Source organism: Falco cherrug, chromosome 3 (assembly GCF_023634085.1).
Source record: "Falco cherrug isolate bFalChe1 chromosome 3, bFalChe1.pri, whole genome shotgun sequence".
Taxonomy (NCBI): domain Eukaryota; kingdom Metazoa; phylum Chordata; class Aves; order Falconiformes; family Falconidae; genus Falco; species Falco cherrug.
The window spans coordinates 104,757,354-104,774,805 of NC_073699.1; the positions used below are offsets into that span (position 1 = coordinate 104,757,354).

Consider the following 17,452-nt stretch of genomic DNA (forward strand, 5'->3'; position numbering starts at 1 on the left):
GACTAGATGAGCTTTGAAAGTTTCTTTCAACTCATTCTCTCCCCTGGTCCTGGGAGAAGGATGGGAGGTGGAAGATGCTGCTGTCTGGGGGCACCTTGCATGGCACCTCCCTAGAGAGAAATTATTTATTCCCGGTGCCACAAAACCATCCAGGAAGGTCCTACGTGCTAAATATGCCAGGCAGGACAAGGGTCTTAGCTTCCCCACTCCAACGTACAAACTGTCCCCCAAGATGAGGGTCACCACTTAGCCAGCTCCCCGGGGGTTTTGGTGGATGCTTACCAGTTCCATATCCAGAATGAAGGTCCCAAAAACTTCTTCTTTCTCGGCATCCCAAAGACGGACATGGCTGCTTTCCTCGTACCTATCCAGTTTCCTCTCCATATTCTCAAGGAAATTCCAGGAGATCGTGTGAACAGTGAAACTCTGCTCCAGGTGTTCCATCTGCAACTTCCACCTGGACGATTTTCCGGGCAGTTTTAATCTGTGGGTCCTGATGGTGGGGAAATGGCATTCAATGTGTTCAAAAATAGTCCATGTTTCTGGGGAAAGAAGGAAGAGTTTGGGAACAAAATGTCGTAGACACCAAGCTCAGCTGAGCTCCAAAAGCACAAAAAGATCCACACATTTCTCCAGCCCAAGAGGTGCCACCCATTTTCCAGATGGGATTTGACTTGGGTGCCAGCTGTGAGTTTTATTGTGAGGGGAAAAAAAACCTTATTTGCATGAGCAGCTCATCCACCTGCAGCTTGAAACCTCCCGTAATAAACCAATTCCAGCAAAAAAAATTCCACACTTAAACACTAAAGCATGAAGTTTCCCGGTGAGATTAAATAAATTACGATTAATAAACCAGGCTTAGACGTAGGCTACCGCCATCACCATCACGTCTGGTCATGACTTTGGGGGTGAGTAGCAGCACTTACTGTCGGCTTTGATCTCAGTTTTGGGTACATTCAAGACACGATATAAAGAAGTATTTCTGTGCTTGAAGGTCTCTGGCACGTTCAAGTTGTCTGCAGAAATCTGCTCTAACACACAGGGCCTGTCTCCTTGGAAGGTGTTCACGAGGCCGTATTTATAAAAGATGACTTCTTGCAGGTCAGAAAGGGGGATCGTAGCACTGCCCGTGATCACTCTGGTCTTTCTAGAAGAGAACGAGAAGGAGCTCGTTGGCCTCAGGTTGACCTTGATGGTCAGCCCCCAACCAATGGTCTGCCCATGATCCCTCTGTTCCTTCTAGAAGAGAATGAGAAGGAGGTCGTTGGCCTCAGGTTGACCTTGATGGTCATCCCCCAACCAACTGTCTGCCCATGATCCCTCTGTTCCTTCTAGAAGAGAACAAGAAGGAGGTCATTGGCCTCAGAGGTTGACCTTGATGGTCAGCCCCCAACCAATGGTCTGCCCATAATCCCTATGCTTCCTCTAGAAGAGAACGAGAAGGAGCTCATTGACCTCAGAGGTTGACCTTGATGGTCATCCCCCAACCAACTGTCTGCCCATGATCCCTCTGTTCCCTCTAGAAGAGAACGAGAAGGAGATTGTTGGCCTCAGGTTGATCCTGATGGTCAACCTCAAACCTACGGTCAAGATTTGACTCATCTGACAAGGCATCGTTGACCTTGGAAACATCAGGGAGAAATCCACAGCTGGGTTCATCAGCCAGAGGACTAATTAAACCAAACAGCCCAGCTCAGATCCTCACATGGGGCTGAAGGAGCCTGGCCCCAGCCAAAACGGCGGCTCCGTGAGTGTGAATAACTGGCTAGCTGAAAAGGGTCACATAGACATAGTCCAGCTGGCTGGACAAAAATGCACATCGCTCTCAGCTTATCTGAAGTAAAGCAAAATACACTGTCTTTGGCTGTCCTTGTTACACAGTAACAGGAAGATTTTGGTGGGAAAAGAATGTTGCAGGTGGGAACAGAAAACTACAGAAGAGAAACTAGGGGCGGGCTTGGTATTTAGGCAACTAACCAATAATGAGCTTAACTTTTGTAATATGTATGAGCTAATTATAAGAAGGCATAAAAGGTGACTGTAAGGTACAATAAACGAAGTCTGCTGATCACTCATATTGAGTGACTGTGTCTTCCCTCCGTCGCGACACGTGAGTGGTCAGGAGGTTGGAGGAGCCACCACTAAGTGCTACAACTCCATCGGGGTGTCTCCACCTGGGGGTTCACCTCCAACCTCTGTAGGAACCTGTAACAAGGTCCCTCAGCCCGGAGCTGAAACACCTCCCGAGCATAATTTCAACCATTGGGGTGGGGTGGTTTTTTTTTTTTACCTTTTGACCATTGTGGCAAACTCTACGCAGACATTGGGCTGTTTGTATAAGAGGACACAGATCTTCAATGTTGAGTCAAAGTCATAGTGAGCTGCCAGCACAGCGACAAACTCCAGGGTCATGGTGTCTTGCGGTGGTCTAGGTCCACTGAACAGATACGGGCTGGGCTGGCAGCTATTGGAACAGAGGTGGTGGGTCCCCGCTGCGTCCTCCTCGATTTCATCCCCCTTCCCCCCCTTCCCGTGCCCCATCACTCACAACCACTGTGGTTGGCTCTTGACCAACATCCCCGAAGGTTGTGCGTCCCCCGCATCTTCATCGCCTCCCCTGCTGAAGACCTCTTGGTTACTCCACAGTATTTCAGAAAGACCTGGTTGCCTCGGAGCAAGCACCGACCACTTGGGTGGGGGAAGAGGATGCGGAAAGACATCCCGGGGGTTTCTCTGTGCTGACCACAAGAGGGATGGTGGAGGGGGCAAAGGGAACCTAATGATGCCCAAACTGCATCTCCTTCCACCCACAACCCCTTCCCCTGGGGAGCTGCTGGACCTCCAGCCCTCCAGATCCAACCTCAAAGCCTTCAGTGATGATGTCCCTCCATGCAACAAACCTGGTGGAAGATCCTGGGCTGCTTCTGATCTCCTGGTCTCCTGCAACCGAGGACAAAGAATCAATTAATGCCTCCAAAGACGGTGGCAAGCCAAGGAAAGGTAGAACCCAGAATTACCAGGGAAGAGGTGGGGTGCTCCTGGTAGCGTGGTCATGGTCTTCTTGGGAAAGGAACCCCAACCTACTCTAAGAGTGAGGTCTTCCCTGTCCCCCCAATCTCCACCAGCACTCAGGCACAGCCACAGGGATGGGCAGCCACTGGCATGGCCGTTCTTGTCCTCCTCCCTGAGCAGATCCCGGGGGAAGCCCAGAAGGCTTTGGGGTGTGGCATCACCAAGAGCTTCTACCTTGCAACCAGCTCTTGTCACCCAGACCCAATACCGACGTGACTCAGCACCCGATTTATCATCAGAGAAGACAATGTCACCGAGGCAATGTCATCACCAGCACCTGCAGGGTTGAAGTTCCCCTGGTTTGTCATCTCCACCCTCTTCACGTGACCTGGGACCTTCTCCTGGAGAAAAGAACAACGGGAAGAGTTGAAGGGGAAAAAAATCAAGTTCAAAAGCTGAGAGCTCAAAAGACCAGAGAGACAAAGGGCTGTGCTGGGTCTTCTTCTGCCCCTACCATTTATAGGGTGTTGAGCTCCAAAATCAAAGCCAACGACACTGTCATGGCATGGAAAACTCAACCCTTGTCCTCCAAGAGCTTTGGCCATGAGCTTTGAAAGCCGCAGTGGACTCACCAGTTTCCCGAGATGCTTCTCCTCCTGCCCCAACGCTCCCTTTGGATGGACGCTGGTGTTCTGGTAACTCTCCTCCTCCACCACCACATAGTGGTGCACGGGGATGTGCTGGAGCTGGTTCTCATCCCATGGTGGGACCGCAGGAGCCTGAGGAGGAGAACGGAGTCACTGGCAGTCACGAGAGCATTTGGAGGAACGTTGGAGTCACCTCGGTGCACGGTGCAGCCACAACCAGGGGTACAACTGCTTCAAGACCACAACCCGACCAGCGTGGGACCACTTTGGCAATGCCAAGCCCCCAGAGATACCTCCCCTGCACCTCTAACCCAGCGGTGGCCAAATATTCCACCACTCCCGCCCTCCCCCAGTCAGGTTTATTGGCCAAGCGCCAGGTGGCTGCTCTCCAGCCACCGTTGACCCTCTGGGTCTTTGGCTGGAGTCCTGGACTTCAACGGCGGCACTGTGGGAGGGGAGGAAACGCAGAAGCAGCTTTAGGACGAGATAAAAAAACTCTGTTTGCCAAGTCAGGCCCCAGCAAGAGGGGATGAAAACAAAAGACGGCAGAAATCACTCGCCAACCTCCTGAAGTGTGGGGGAGGGACCAGGTCCCCTGATGTTTTTATTTTTATGATGGAGAATGATGTTGGATAGAGCAGGACTTTGCTCACTTGGGGTCCACCCCCACCCCACGTTGACGTCGGGTAGAGCGTGACTTTGGTCACTTGGGTTCCCCTCCCCCCGCCAAGTTGTTCCCCCTCCCCCAACTTAATAACCTTGACTCAGGGGTGGGGGGATGGGGATACCACATCTTGCACGTGTTTGAGTGAAACCTCAAGCTTCCTCCCATCACCCGTTTTTGGCCGCGAGCCGACACGCTGCCAGCTGCCATGGGGACAGCGAGCTCCATCCCTGGTCAGACCCGATCCTCCACAGGAGACGTCAATTCGAAGGAAAAAAATTCCATTTTATGGGGGAAAAAAATGGAGAAAGCTGTCCAGGCATGTGTGTGCACAGGGAATTTGTGTGTGTGTTTTTGCACGGGGGATCTCCTTTCCCTCCCCCACCCCATGGGAGGTGGGGGGCGATTTCCTCCCCGCTTTGTTTCTATCCGCTCTCGCTTGACCTTCTCAGTAAACACAAGGTTTTTATCTCGCCCTAAAGCTGCTTCTGGCATTTCCTCCCCTCCGCTAACGTGCACAAACCCAACCCAAGGCCACCTGGCACCCAGCCAGGAAAACCAGAATTCCATCTTTTTGGGGGGGCCAGAAGAAAAAAACAAAAAAACCCACCAAAAATCAACAACCCCACACCGGTTTCAAGCTCCTGAGGCATCCCGAGCGCCCACCTCGTCTCCACCGAGGGATTCGGTGGCCGCATCCTGCCCATAGTCATAGTCTCCCTCTTCCACCATGGATGCTTCCTCTACCGATGACTCTGAAAATGAAGCGTCATGACGCGGAAGGGGGTGTGAGTTCCCCCACCCCCCCTCATTTCCCTGCCCTGATCCCATCAGGATCCATCCCTGGATATAATAACCTGAATCACTGTGGATCATCTCCCAGGTGTTGTCACCATCGTATTCCTGGTCCCCTGCCACCTCCTCCGGGACCGTCCCGACGTCCTCGCATCCCTCGGGAGCAGAGCTTTGGCCATCAGATGCCATTGGGTCCATCCCAGCATCGCCGTCGCCTTCGTCCCCGGCCGAGGGGCTGCTTTCACCCCCCTGGCTGGGTGGGGGTGGCGAGGGAAGCTCCTCGGTTCCTCCATCCCGGGGGATGGGCTCCATCCCGGCCGCACCGACCTGGGGGGATGACGGCGGGGAGAGAACAGGAAAACCAAAATCCCAGAGCCTGACGGAAAAAGAGGATGGAGGTGGCGATCCAGGGAGCTTCGGGGTGCCGAAACTCCGACCTAGGGAGATGTGGGGCTCAAAAAAAGTGATCTACGGAGCTCTGGGGCTCAAAAATAGCAATTTGGGGAATTTTGGGGCTCAGAAACAGCAATTTGGGGAACTTTGGGGCTCAGAAACAGCAATTTGGGGAGATGTGGGGCTCAAAAAAAATATTTATGGAGCTTTGGGGCTCAAAAAGAGCAATTGGGGAACTTTGGGGCTCAAAAAGATTATTTATGGAGCTTTGGGGCTCAAAAAGAGCAATTTGGGGAATTTGGGGGCTAAGAAAAAGCAATTTGGGGAGATGTGGGGCACAAAAAAATGATCTACGGAGCTTTGGGCCTCAAAAAAATGATTTATGGAGCTTTGGGGCTCAAAAAGAGCAATTTGGGGAACTCTGGGGCTCAGAAACACCAATTTCGGGAGCCCTGGGGCTCAGAAAAAATTACTTGGGGAACTTTTGGTCTCAAAAACAGCAATTTGGGGAACTTTTCAGCTCAGAAATACCTGTTTAAGGAGCTTTGTGTCTCAAAAAAAAATTATTTAGGTGGCTTTTGGGGTCAGTAAAAGCAATTAGGGGAACTTTTCAGCTCAGAAACTCCGATTTAGGCAACATCGGGGCTGAGAAATTAAAATTTAGGGAACTTTGGCAATTAGAAACTGCAATCCAGATAGCTCGCGGGCTCAGAAACAGCGATTTGAAGAGCTTTTGGGCTCAGAAACACCCGTTTTGGGAGCTTTCAGGCTCAGAAACAATTTCAGGTTTTGTGTCCAGCGACAGCAATTTCAGGATTTTTAGGCTCCGTAACACCTATTTAGGGAGCTTTGGGGCTCAGAAACAGCGACGTAGGGAGTCTTTGGGGTCAAAACCAGGAACTGAGGGAGCTTTGGGGCTCAGAAATAGCAATTTGGGGAACATTTTAGCTCAGAAACACCAATTCAGGAAGCTTTGGGGCTCAAGAAAAAATTATTTAGGGAGCTTTTGGGCTCAGAAATAGCACTTAGGGAGATTTGGAGCTCAAAAAAAATAAATTACAGAGCTTTTGTGCTCAAAAACAGCAACTGGGGAACTTTTCAGCTCAGAAACATCCATTTAGGGAGCTTTGGGGCTCTGAAACACCGATTCAGGGAGGTTTTGGGCTCAGAAAAAAGTGTTTTAGGGAGCTATTTGGCTCAGAACAATTCATTTAGAGAGATTTTGGGTTCAAAAACACCAATTTAGGGAGCTTTTGGGCTCAGAAACAGCAATTTAGGGAGTTTTTGGGGTCAAAACCAGGAACTGAGGGATCTTTTAGGCTCAGAAACAGCAATTTGGGGAACTTTTTCTCCCAGAAACACCCATTTAGGGAGCTTTGGGGCTCAGAAACACCAATTCAGGGAGCTTTGGGGCACAGAAAAAGTGATGTAGGGAGCTTCGGGGCTCAGAAAGACCGATTTAGGGAATTTTGGGGCTCAGAAAAAACAATTTAAGGAGGTTTTTTTGGGTCCAAACCAGCCGTTTGGGAACTTTTCAGCTCCGGACCACCGATTCAGGGAGCTTTTGGGCTCAGAAAAAGTGATTTAGGGAGGTTTTGGGTTCAAAAACACAGATATAGGGAGCTTTTGGGCTCAGAAAAAAGCCCTTTGGGGCACTTCTGGGCTCCGACAGCTGGATGTGGGGGGCAGCAGCCGCATCACCACGAAGGGGCAGAAGCGGAGCTGGCAGCGCTGCCACGGCACTTACCTGGTCAGCTGTGACCTTCCTCGCCGCCGTCTTCCTCATGACGCTCCCACCTCCTCGGCCTTGGCTTTTATACCACTCCCACTGCCCTCACCCCACCCCACCCCCCACAAATTACCTCATTTCTGCGTTTTATTCCCTTCTTTCTCGGAAACTCCTTGAAAAGTGAAAGCAAAAGTCGGAGGCACACCTCATCCTTCCAGGAAATGGGTTGGGGGTCAAGCCCTGGCCATCACCCCCCATGCTGGGGGAGGGCAGGTGGCTCCATGCCCCCCCCTAGTTTGGTTTTGGGGGTCTCCCTGCTGTTGGGGACCACCGGGAGGGGGTGGTTGTGCACTCCGAGATGGTCCCAATGCTCCGATGCCATTCCCGATCCCCATGGCAGTCGATCCCCTCCCTTGGGAGGGTGATCCCCACCCACTGGGTGGTCCTCGGGGGTCTCCAAGCCCCTCGATCCCCACCCCCACCCCAAACCACGGGTCTGGGGCGGGGGGAAGAGGGGGTGGGGTGAGTTCCTTAGGATGAGCCCCTCGCCCGCTGTGTGCCATGCTGCCAACGGCCGGGTGGGGGGGGGGGGTTACTGCCCTGCCAGCACTGCTCAACGTTGGCCATGGCGGGACATTCCTGCGATCCCACCGACGCGTCACCTGCAGGGACCACCCCCCCAACAATGAGTGGGAGGGGGATGAGTGGAGGGAGCAAATCACTGGAGGGGGGATGTGGTGGAGAAGGGGTTGGAGCTCTGGTGGGGTGGTGGGGGAGCACATCCCCCACCCCAACTGACCCTTGAACTTTCTGAGCCCAAAAACCCACACCCACCCCCACACCCTGTACATACCACACAAAGCCAGACTGGGAGCACTGGGATGGCACTGGGAGGGCACTAGGGCCAAACTGGGAAAACTGGGATGGCACTGGAGAGACCACTAGGGCCAAACTGGGAGCACTGGGATGGCACTGGGAGGAGCACTAGGGCAAAACTGGGAAAACTGGGATGGCACAGGGAGGAGCACTAGTGCCAAACTGGGAGCACTGGGATGGCACTGGGAGGAGCACTAGGGCCAAACTGGGAGCAATGGGGACAAGGCCAGAAGCTGCACTGAAACTACTGGGGGAACACTGGGAGAACTAGGACAGAAATGGAAGGGAGCTGGGGACTGACACTGGGAGCACTGGTGGGACACTGGGAGGACTAGGAGAGAAATGGGAGGGAGCTGGGGAGTGACACTGGGAGCACTGGAGCCAAACTGGGAGCACAGGAGTGGAAAGGGGAGCACTGGGGTGGAATTGGAAGGAGCAGGGGGAAGCAAGAAGCCAAACTGGAAGCACTGGAATGGTACTGGGAAGAGCACTAAGGCCAAAGTCAGAGCACAGGGGCCAAAATGGACCACTGGGGGGGCCAGGGAGCGGCACTGAGAGCACTGGGGGACACTGGGAGCACTGAGGGGTCTGGGAGCCACACTGGGAGCACTGGTGGGACACTGGGAGGACTAGGACAGAAATGGGAGGGAACTGGGGAGTGGCACTGGGAGCACTGGAGCCAAACTGAGAGCACAGGAGTGGAAATGGGAGCACTGGGGTGGAATTGGGAGGAGCGGGGGGAAGCAAGAAGCCAAACTGGGAGTACTGGAGGGGTCAAGCAGCCAAATTGGGAGCACTGGGGTGGGCAGGGGGCTATACTGGGAACACTGGGAGCACTGGTGGGACACTGGGAGGACTAGGAGAGAAATGGGAGGGAGCTGGGGAGTGACACTGGGAGCACTGGAGCCAAACTGGGAGCACAGGAGTGGAAACAGGAGCACTGGGGTGGAATTGGAAGGAGCGGGGGGAAGCAAGAAGCCAAACTGGGAGTACTGGGGGGGTCAGGGAGCAATATTGGGAGCACTGGGGGGGGCAGAGGCCTGTACTGGGAGCACTGGGTGGGGGCAGGGAGCACTGGGGGGATTAGAGCGACGAACTGGGAACACTGGGTGGGAACTGGAAGCGCTGAGGGGGGCAGGGAGCCATACTGGGAGCACTGGAGGGGGGGGGGGGCACAGAGCTGTCCTGGAAGAACTGGAGGGGATAGGTAGCTGTACTGGGAGCACTTGGACGGCACTAGGGTACTGGGGGACTCAGGGAGCCATACCGGGAGCACTGGGCGGGGGGGGCAGGGAGCCATACTGGGAGGACTGGGAGGCCACTGGGAGCACCAGGGGCTCAGGGAGCCACACCGGGAGCACTGGGACTGCACTGGGAGCACTGGTGGGATACTGGGAGAGCTAAGACAGAAATGGGAGGGAGCTGGGGAGTGGCACTGAGAGCACTGGAGCCAAACCGGGAGCACAGGAGTGGAAATGGGAGCACTGAGGTGGAATTGGGAGGAGCGGGGGGAAGCAGAAAGCCAAACTGGGAGTACTGGGGGGGCCAAGGAGCCAAATTGCCAAATTGTGAGCACTGGGGTGGGCAGGGGGCCATACTGGGAGCACTGGGAGCACTGGGTGGGGGCAGGGAGCAGTACTGGGAACACTGGGAGAGGACTGGGATTACTGAGTGGAGGCAGGGAGCCATACTGGGAGCACTGGGGGGGCACTGGGAGCACTGGGGGGGTGGGGGCAGGAGCCCTACTGGGAGCACTGGGGGGGCACTGGGAGCCATCCTGAGTGTACTGGGAGGGCACTGGGACCACTGGGGGGGGGGCGCAGGGAGCCATACGGGAAGCACTGGAGGGGGCAGGGAGCTGTACTGGGAGCACTGGGATGGCGCTGGAAGCACTGGGAGATGCAGAGAGCTATTCTGGGAGCACTGGGGGAGCAGGGAGCTGTACTGGTTGCACTGGGAGGGGTAGTGGGAGCACTGGGGGGGGGGCAGGGAACCATACTGGGAGCACTGGGGGGGGAGCAGGGAGCCAAACTGGGAGTACTGGGATGGCACTGGGAGCACTGGGCCGGCACAGGGAGCACAGGGCCCCGGCCTCCATCTCCCGTCGGCCCCCACGCGAGGGGGCGGGGCTATGGGCGTGGCTTCCCACCCCCGCCGGTTCCCGTCAGCCTCCGCGGCCGCCGCGCGCCGTCACGATGGAGGAGCTGGGGCTGCTGGCGGACAAGGCCCAGGTGGGGCGGGGGGGGCGATCTCGGGGACCCCCCCTCACCCCTGGGTGCCCCCCCCCCGCCGTGGGGGCCCCTCCACCGCCCGGGGTGCTCCCCCCCCTCGCGCTTTTCCCCCTCCCCCCCGCCGTCTGTTTTTTTCGGGTGACACCCCCCACGCCGCCCGTCTCTGGGTGCGCCCCTCACCCCTGGTACCCCCCCCTTACCCAGGTCCGCCCCCATCACTGCCCGGGTGCCCCCCCTCTCCCGTGGGTGCCCCCACCCCACCCCTTGGTGCCTCTCCCCCAACCCTGGGTGCCCCCCCTTACCCAGGTCCCCCCCCATCACTACCCAGGTGACCCCCCTCACCCTTTGGTGCCCCCCCCATGCCTGGGTGCCCCCCCTCAACTCTGGGTGCCCCCCCTTACCCAGGCCCCCCCATCACTGCCTGGGTGCCCTCCCCACCCCTTGGTGCCCCTCCCCCCCCCAGGTGCCCCCCTTATGCCTGGGTGTCCCCCTTACCCAGTTTCCCCCACCTCACCCGTGGGTGCCCCCTCTCAACTCTGGGTGCCCCCCCCTTACCCAGGTCCCCTCATCAGTGCCTGGGTGCCCCCCCGCAACTCTGGGTGCCCCCCCTTACCCAGCCCCCCCATCACTGCCCAGGTGCCCCTCCTCACCCCTGTGCCCCCTCCCCCCCAGGATGAGCTGCCGACGCTGGCTGCCCCCCGCCCCCCCACCGGTTTGTCCTTCCTGGTACCTGAACCAGAAGACCTGGAGGATCTCTACAGCCGCTACAAGGTCGGGCAGGGGGAGGGCGGCTGGGAGGGGGAAGGGGTGGCAAACAGGCCCCCAACCCCCGCACCCCTTTCCCCAGCAGAAGCTGCAGCAGGAGCTGGAGTTCCTGGAGGTGCAGGAGGAGTACATCAAGGATGAGCAGAAGAACCTGAAGAAGGAGTTCCTGCACGCACAGGAGGAGGTGAAGAGGATCCAGAGCATCCCGCTGGTCATTGGGCAGTTCCTGGAGGCCGTGGACCAGAACACGGCCATCGTGGGCTCCACCACCGGTGGGGGATGGGGGTGGGGTGGTGGCGGTGGGGCCGGGGTGGTGGGGACGTGGGGATGGGTCCCGGTTGGGGTGTCAGGGATGGTGGGGACGGGCTGCTTGGGAGGGGTCAGGGGTGGTGGGACATGGGGGTGGGCTGCTTGGGAGGGGTCGAGGGTGGTGGGGATGGGTCGGTTGGGAGGGGTTGGGGGTGGTGGGACATGGGGGTGGGTCCCAGTTGGGGTGTCAGGGATGGTGGGGACGTGGGGGTGGGTCAGTTGGGAGGGGTTGGGGGTGGTAGGACATGGGGGTGGGCTGCTTGGGAGGGGTCGAGGATGGTGGGGATGGGTCGGTTGGGAGGGGTTAGGGGTGGTGGGACGTGGGGGTGGGTCCAGTTGGGATGTCAGGGATGGTGGGGATGGGCTGGTTGGGAGGGGTTAGGCGTGGTGGGACATGGGGGTGAGCCAGTTGGGAGGGGTCTGGGGTGGTGGGACATGGGGGTGGGCTGGGAGGGGTCAGGGGTGGTGGGGATGGTGGGGGTGGGTTGGGAGGGGTGGGGATGTGGGGATTGGCTGGTTGGGAGGGGTTAGGGGTGGTGGGATGTGGGGGTGGGTCAGGGGTGGAGGGGATGTAGGGACAGGCCAGTTGGGAGGGGCCTGGGGTGGTGGGACATGGGAGTGGGCTGGGAGGGGTCCAGGGTGGTGGGGACGTGGAAGTGTGTTGGGAGGGGTGGGGATGTGGGGACGGGCCAGTTGGGAGGGGTCCAGGGTGGTGGGTTGTGGGGGTGGGTCAGGGGTGATGGGACGTGGGGACGGGATGGGTGGGATGTGTTGGGAGTGGTGGGCTGGTTTGGAGGGGTGGGATTGTGGGGGTGGGCCATAGAAGGTCAGGATCAGGTCTTGTGGAGACCTGGTGGGCTTGTGGACAAGCCTGGTGGGGATGACCCCGGGGGGACACGCCCTTTGTCCTTGTTCTTCTGGAGGTTCCAACTACTACGTGCGGATCCTGAGCACCATCGACCGGGAGCTGCTGAAGCCAAATGCCTCGGTGGCCCTGCACAAGCACAGCAACGCGCTGGTGGACGTCCTCCCCCCCGAGGCCGACAGCAGCATCATGATGCTGACCTCAGGTGGGCCACCCCCCCCATCCCCCTGGGGCCACTACCATGCCCAACCAGGTGGCCTTTGGGGTCCGGAGCACCTGGCAGTTGTGGTGGCACCAAAGGTTTTCTCAGCAGGTTGATGAGTGCTACCAAGGTGGGGTAGGTGTTGGGGTGGTGGAGGTCAGGGGTCTCCAGAGGTGGAGCTGGAGAGCAGGAGGATGTTGTCCAGGTGGTGATGAGGCAGGGTTGGATGTTGGGTAATGGATCTTCATCGACATTCTTAGTGGTGGGCTCAAGGTTCGTGGGTTTGGCCAGGTTGTGGAGATGCCATGGTAGGGCACGCGGAGTTTTTCTTCAGGGGGACCTTCAGAGCGGGGCCCAAATGGTGAAGAGCAACTTGACCATGGTCCAGGTCCACCCTGAAGGGTGGTTGGTCTCCAGCTTTGGACGTACCAGTCCCTCCCCTGGGTTGGGTCTTGAGCACCCTGCTCTGGTTGGAGGTCTTCTGTGGAGGCCCTTGGTCCGGGGACTTCTTGGTCCAGGTCCAGGAGAGTGGAGGTCATTTGTGGAGGCCCTTGGACCAGGGATTTCTTGGTCCAGGTCCAGGAGAGCAGATCCATGCCCAAGACCTGGCTGGGTGGTGGGTCTCCATCCTTGGAGCTACCCAACCATCACCTGGGCCAGATCCCCAGTGCCCTGGTCTGCTTAGACCCATTCCATGGTGGCCAAGCTTGCCCCCCCCCAGTGCTCTCTGATGTCCCTGGCCACCGTGGTGGCCCCAGGAGGTCCCTGCTGATGGCCCATACCCGTTGCAGACCAGAAGCCTGATGTGATGTACGCTGACATCGGGGGCATGGACATCCAGAAGCAGGAGGTGCGGGAGGCCGTGGAGCTGCCCCTCACCCACTTTGAGCTCTACAAGCAGGTAGGACCACCTGGCCCCACCGGCCCGGGGGACAGGGGACCCTGGGTGGCCGGTGACATCATGGCCAGGCGTGGTGTCCCCACCCAGATCGGCATTGACCCCCCGCGGGGTGTCCTTATGTACGGCCCCCCCGGCTGTGGCAAGACCATGTTGGCCAAGGCTGTGGCCCACCACACCACAGGTGGGACACCTCAGGGTGCTGGGGGCACCCATGGTGGTGGTGGGGACCTTTGGGGGCACTGCGGGGTGCTGGGGTGACCGTTGGGTGGTAGTAGGATCCTTGGGTTGATGGTAGGAACCTCAGGGTGCGGGGGTGACCACTGGGGGGTGGTGGGACCCTTGGGGTGCTGGGGTGACCGTTGGGTGGTGGTGGGACCCTTAGGGTGCTGGGGTGACCGTTGGGTGGTGGTGGGATCCATGGGGTGCTGGGGTGACCATTGGGGGGGGGGGGGGGGGACCCTTGGGGTGCTGGGGTGGCTGTTGGGTGGTGGGGTGACCGTTGGGTAGTGGTGGGAACCTTGGGGTGCTGGGGGGACCATTGGGTGGTGGTGGGGTCCTTAGGGTGGTGGTGGGAACCTTGGGGTGCTGGGGTGATCGTTGGGTGGTGGTGGGATCCTCGGGGTTCTGGGGTGACCGTTGGGTGGTGGTGGGATCCATGGGGGGGTGGTGGGATCCTCGGGGTGCTGGGGGGACCGTTATGTGGTGGTGGGATCCATGGGGGGGTGGTGGGATCCTCGGGGTGCTGGGGGGACCGTTATGTGGTGGTGGGATCCATGGGGGGGTGGTGGGATCCTCGGGGTGCTGGGGGGACCGTTATGTGGTGGTGGGATCCATGGGGGGGTGGTGGGATCCTCGGGGTGCTGGGGGGACCGTTATGTGGTGGTGGGATCCATGGGGGGGTGGTGGGATCCTCGGGGTGCTGGGGGGACCGTTATGTGGTGGTGGGATCCATGGGGGGGTGGTGGGATCCTCGGGGTGCTGGGGGGACCGTTATGTGGTGGTGGGATCCATGGGGGGGTGGTGGGATCCTCGGGGTGCTGGGGGGACCGTTGGGGTGGTGGTGGGATCCTCGGGGTGCTGGTGGGAACGTTGGGGTTGTGGTGGGATCCTCGGGGTGCTGGTGGGAACGTTGGGGTGCTGGTGGCCAGGGGAGGTCTGGGGGTGGTGCTCCTTAGGGCACCCACCCCCAACCCAGAGAGAAGGTCCTAGCCTCTGTGGGTGCCCCCAGCTGCCTTCATCCGGGTGGTGGGCTCGGAGTTCGTGCAGAAGTACCTGGGGGAGGGTCCGCGCATGGTGCGTGACGTCTTCCGCTTGGCCAAGGAGAACGCACCTGCCATCATCTTCATTGACGAGATCGACGCCATCGCCACCAAGCGCTTTGACGCCCAGACAGGGGGTGAGAAGATGTGGGGGGACCCCTTGGTGGTCCTGGGTGCTGGGGTGGGGGGTCAAAAACCCTCTGGAGAACCCCATGGTGGGGTTTGGGGACCCCTTGGTGGTCATTAGGGCTTGGGTGGGGGGTCAGGAACCCTCTGGAGAATCCCGTGGTGGGGTTTGGGGGACCCCTTGGTGTCCCCTGGTCCTTTGGGGATGGGGGTGGGGACACCAGGGTGAGGGTCAGGGACTTTCTGGTGTGCCCTGATCCTCGGGGGTGGGGGGTCCCAGGGCACATCAGGCCCCTCCCCATCTGTGGGGCTGGGTCAGGAGGGTCCTTGGGTGGGTGGGGGTGGCCCATAAGTGTCACACCCCCGCCCCATGGCCGTGTCCCCCCTCCCCCCCCCCAAGCTGACCGGGAGGTTCAGCGCATTCTCCTGGAGCTCCTCAACCAGATGGACGGCTTCGACCAGAACGTCAACGTCAAGGTGGGGGTTCCAGGGGTGCTGGGGGGGGGGGCGGGGGGGGTCCCATGGGTGCTGGGGGTCTGGGGGATGTGGGAGGGGTCCCATGGGTGCTATTGGGGAGGGGTCCTGGGGGTGCTGGGTGTCTGGGTGATGCTGGGGAGGGGCCGACGGTAATGCCCCCCCCAGGTGATCATGGCGACGAACCGCGCGGACACACTGGACCCGGCGCTGCTGCGCCCGGGGCGCCTGGACCGCAAGATCGAGTTCCCGCTGCCCGACCGGCGGCAGAAGCGCCTCATCTTCTCCACCATCACCGGGAAAATGAACCTCTCCGAGGAGGTGGACCTGGAGGACTGTATCGGGGACACGGCGGGGGGGGGACACCAGGGGGAGGGGACACCACCCGAGGTGGGAGGCAGCCCACCCAGAGGCAGCCTGAGGGGGTGGGGGACAGCAGGGAGGTGGCAGGTTGGGGACCCTGTAGGGACATGGGGGACCCCAGGGGGGTGACAGGGTTGGGGATACCAGTGACCCCAGGGAGGTGGCAGTTTGGGGACCCCATAGGGACATGGGGGACCCCAGGGGGGTGACAGGGTTGGGGACCTTGTAGGGACATGGGGGACCCCAGGGGCATGTCAGTTTTGGGGGACATCAGGGACTCCAGGGAGGTGGCAGGTTGGAGACCTTGTAGGGACATGGGGGACCTCAGGGAGGTGACAGGGTTGGGGACCCCGTAGGGCTGTTGGGGACCCCTGGGGGGCTTGGGGACATGCCGGAGGGGACGTTTCCTTCACAAACCCCCAGATGTGGCACGGCCGGACAAGATCTCAGGGGCCGACATCAACTCCATCTGCCAGGAGGTGGGTGACACTGGGACACAGGGACATGGGGATAGGGTGGCGTGTCCCACCACGGCAGGGTGACACAGAGGTGGCATGGGTGCTGTGTAGGGTGACAAGGAGGTGACATGGGTGTGGGGTGCCACATCACTCATGGTGGGGTGACAAGGAGGTGACACAGGTGCTGTGTCTGTCATGGTGTCATGTCCCACCATGGCAGGGTGACAAGGAGGTGACACGGGTGCTGTGTCCCTCCACGGTGTCGTGACTCACCACGGCAGGGTGGCAAGGAGGTGACGCGGGTGTCGCATCACTCTGGGTGAAGGTGAATGCTGTGGTGGCCTGTCACCGGGGCGGGGGGATGGGTGGGGTGGTGACATGGTGGCCTGTCCCCAGGGCGGCCACAGGTGACACGGTGGCCTGTCCCCAGGGTGGCATGTCCCCTGGGTGGCCGTGGGTGACACGGTGGCCTGTCCCCAGGGTGGCCACGGGTGACACAGTGGCCGCGGGTGATGCAGTGGCCTGTCCCCTGGGTGACATGGTCACCTGTCCCCAGGGCGGCCTGTCCCCAGGGTGGCCGCGGGTGACACGGTGGCCTGTCCCCAGGGCGGCATGCTGGCAGTGCGGGAGAACCGGTACATCGTGCTGGCCAAGGACTTCGAGAAGGCCTACAAGACCGTCATCAAGAAGGATGAGCAGGAGCACGAGTTCTACAAGTGACACCTTGGGGACACCCCAGCCACCCCCTAATAAACCTCAACCCTCCCCCCCACCACCACCTGCCTTGCTTCTGTGTGGGGACACCGGGACAACATGGGGAGGGCCATGGAGCCATCTGGGGACGTCGTTGGGGACATGGAAATGTCCAAGGGGACACAGGGATGTTCATGGGGACATTTGGGACATGGAAATGTCCATGGGGACAACCTGGGGACATGGGGATGGACGTAGGGGCATGGCTGGGGATGTGGAAATATCCATGGAGACATGGGGATGTTCCTGGGGACATGGGGACAACCTAGGGAGGTCCATGGAGCCACGTGGGGACATTGTTGGGGACATGGAAGTGTCCATGGGGACAGCCCTGGGGACACAGGGATGTTCATGGGGACAGGCTTGGGGACATGGGGACATCACTGGGGGTGTGGAAACATCCATGAGGATGTGGGGATGTTCATGGGGACAACCTAGGAAGGTCCATGGAGCCACATGGCGACAGTGTTAGGGACATGGAAGTGTCCATGGGGACAGCTCTGGGGACACAGGGATGTTCCTGGGGACATCGCTGGAGATGTGGAAACATCCATGAGGACATAGGGATGTTCATGGGGACATTGTTGGGGACATGGAAATGTCTGGGGACACGGGGATGTTCCTGGGGAC

General features: G+C 59.2%; 2 protein-coding genes across 16 annotated transcripts in view; one reads left to right on the forward strand and one right to left on the reverse strand.

Annotated features, from left to right (window-relative positions):
- LOC102046483 (E3 ubiquitin-protein ligase rnf213-alpha-like) overlaps positions 1-7,404 on the reverse strand; it is a 44,228-nt gene extending 36,824 nt beyond the window's left edge. The window contains exons 1-10 of one of the 15 annotated variants that reach the window (XM_055703937.1): positions 7,259-7,403; positions 5,181-5,445; positions 4,990-5,078; positions 3,645-3,791; positions 3,350-3,413; positions 2,901-2,940; positions 2,549-2,617; positions 2,291-2,464; positions 927-1,147; positions 283-542 (exon numbers count right to left, since the gene is read on the reverse strand). In XM_055703937.1, the coding sequence (XP_055559912.1) occupies positions 283-542; positions 927-1,147; positions 2,291-2,464; positions 2,549-2,617; positions 2,901-2,940; positions 3,350-3,413; positions 3,645-3,791; positions 4,990-5,078; positions 5,181-5,445; positions 7,259-7,297 (1,368 nt within the window). In that variant the 5' untranslated portion in view covers positions 7,298-7,403. Of the gene's footprint in view, positions 1-282; positions 543-926; positions 1,148-2,290; positions 2,465-2,548; positions 2,669-2,900; positions 2,941-3,017; positions 3,308-3,343; positions 3,414-3,644; positions 3,792-4,989; positions 5,079-5,180; positions 5,556-7,258 lie in introns of those variants that run through there. The other 14 variants (XM_055703936.1, XM_055703930.1, XM_055703933.1 and 11 more) reach the window with 14 other exon arrangements.
- Positions 7,405-10,190: 2,786 nt separating this feature from the next.
- PSMC4 (proteasome 26S subunit, ATPase 4) lies at positions 10,191-16,844 on the forward strand. The gene is made up of 11 exons (XM_055706064.1): positions 10,191-10,347; positions 11,020-11,118; positions 11,198-11,384; positions 12,345-12,491; positions 13,280-13,389; positions 13,477-13,570; positions 14,618-14,785; positions 15,175-15,251; positions 15,417-15,585; positions 16,035-16,090; positions 16,676-16,844. The coding sequence occupies exons 1-11, from the start codon at positions 10,312-10,314 to the stop codon at positions 16,787-16,789; spliced, it is 1,257 nt and encodes a 418-aa protein (XP_055562039.1). The 5' UTR covers positions 10,191-10,311; the 3' UTR covers positions 16,790-16,844.
- The last annotated feature ends 608 nt before the right edge of the window (positions 16,845-17,452 follow it).

Excerpts from the sequence above, each read along its gene's own strand:
- PSMC4 (XM_055706064.1), top strand. The coding sequence starts at position 10,312 with ATGGAGGAGCTGGGGCTGCTGGCGGACAAGGCCCAG. Across the intron at positions 15,252-15,416 it reads ACCAGAACGTCAACGTCAAG|GTGATCATGGCGACGAACCG; the intron begins GTGGGGGTTCCA and ends TGCCCCCCCCAG. Across the intron at positions 16,091-16,675 it reads TCAACTCCATCTGCCAGGAG|GGCGGCATGCTGGCAGTGCG; the intron begins GTGGGTGACACT and ends GCCTGTCCCCAG.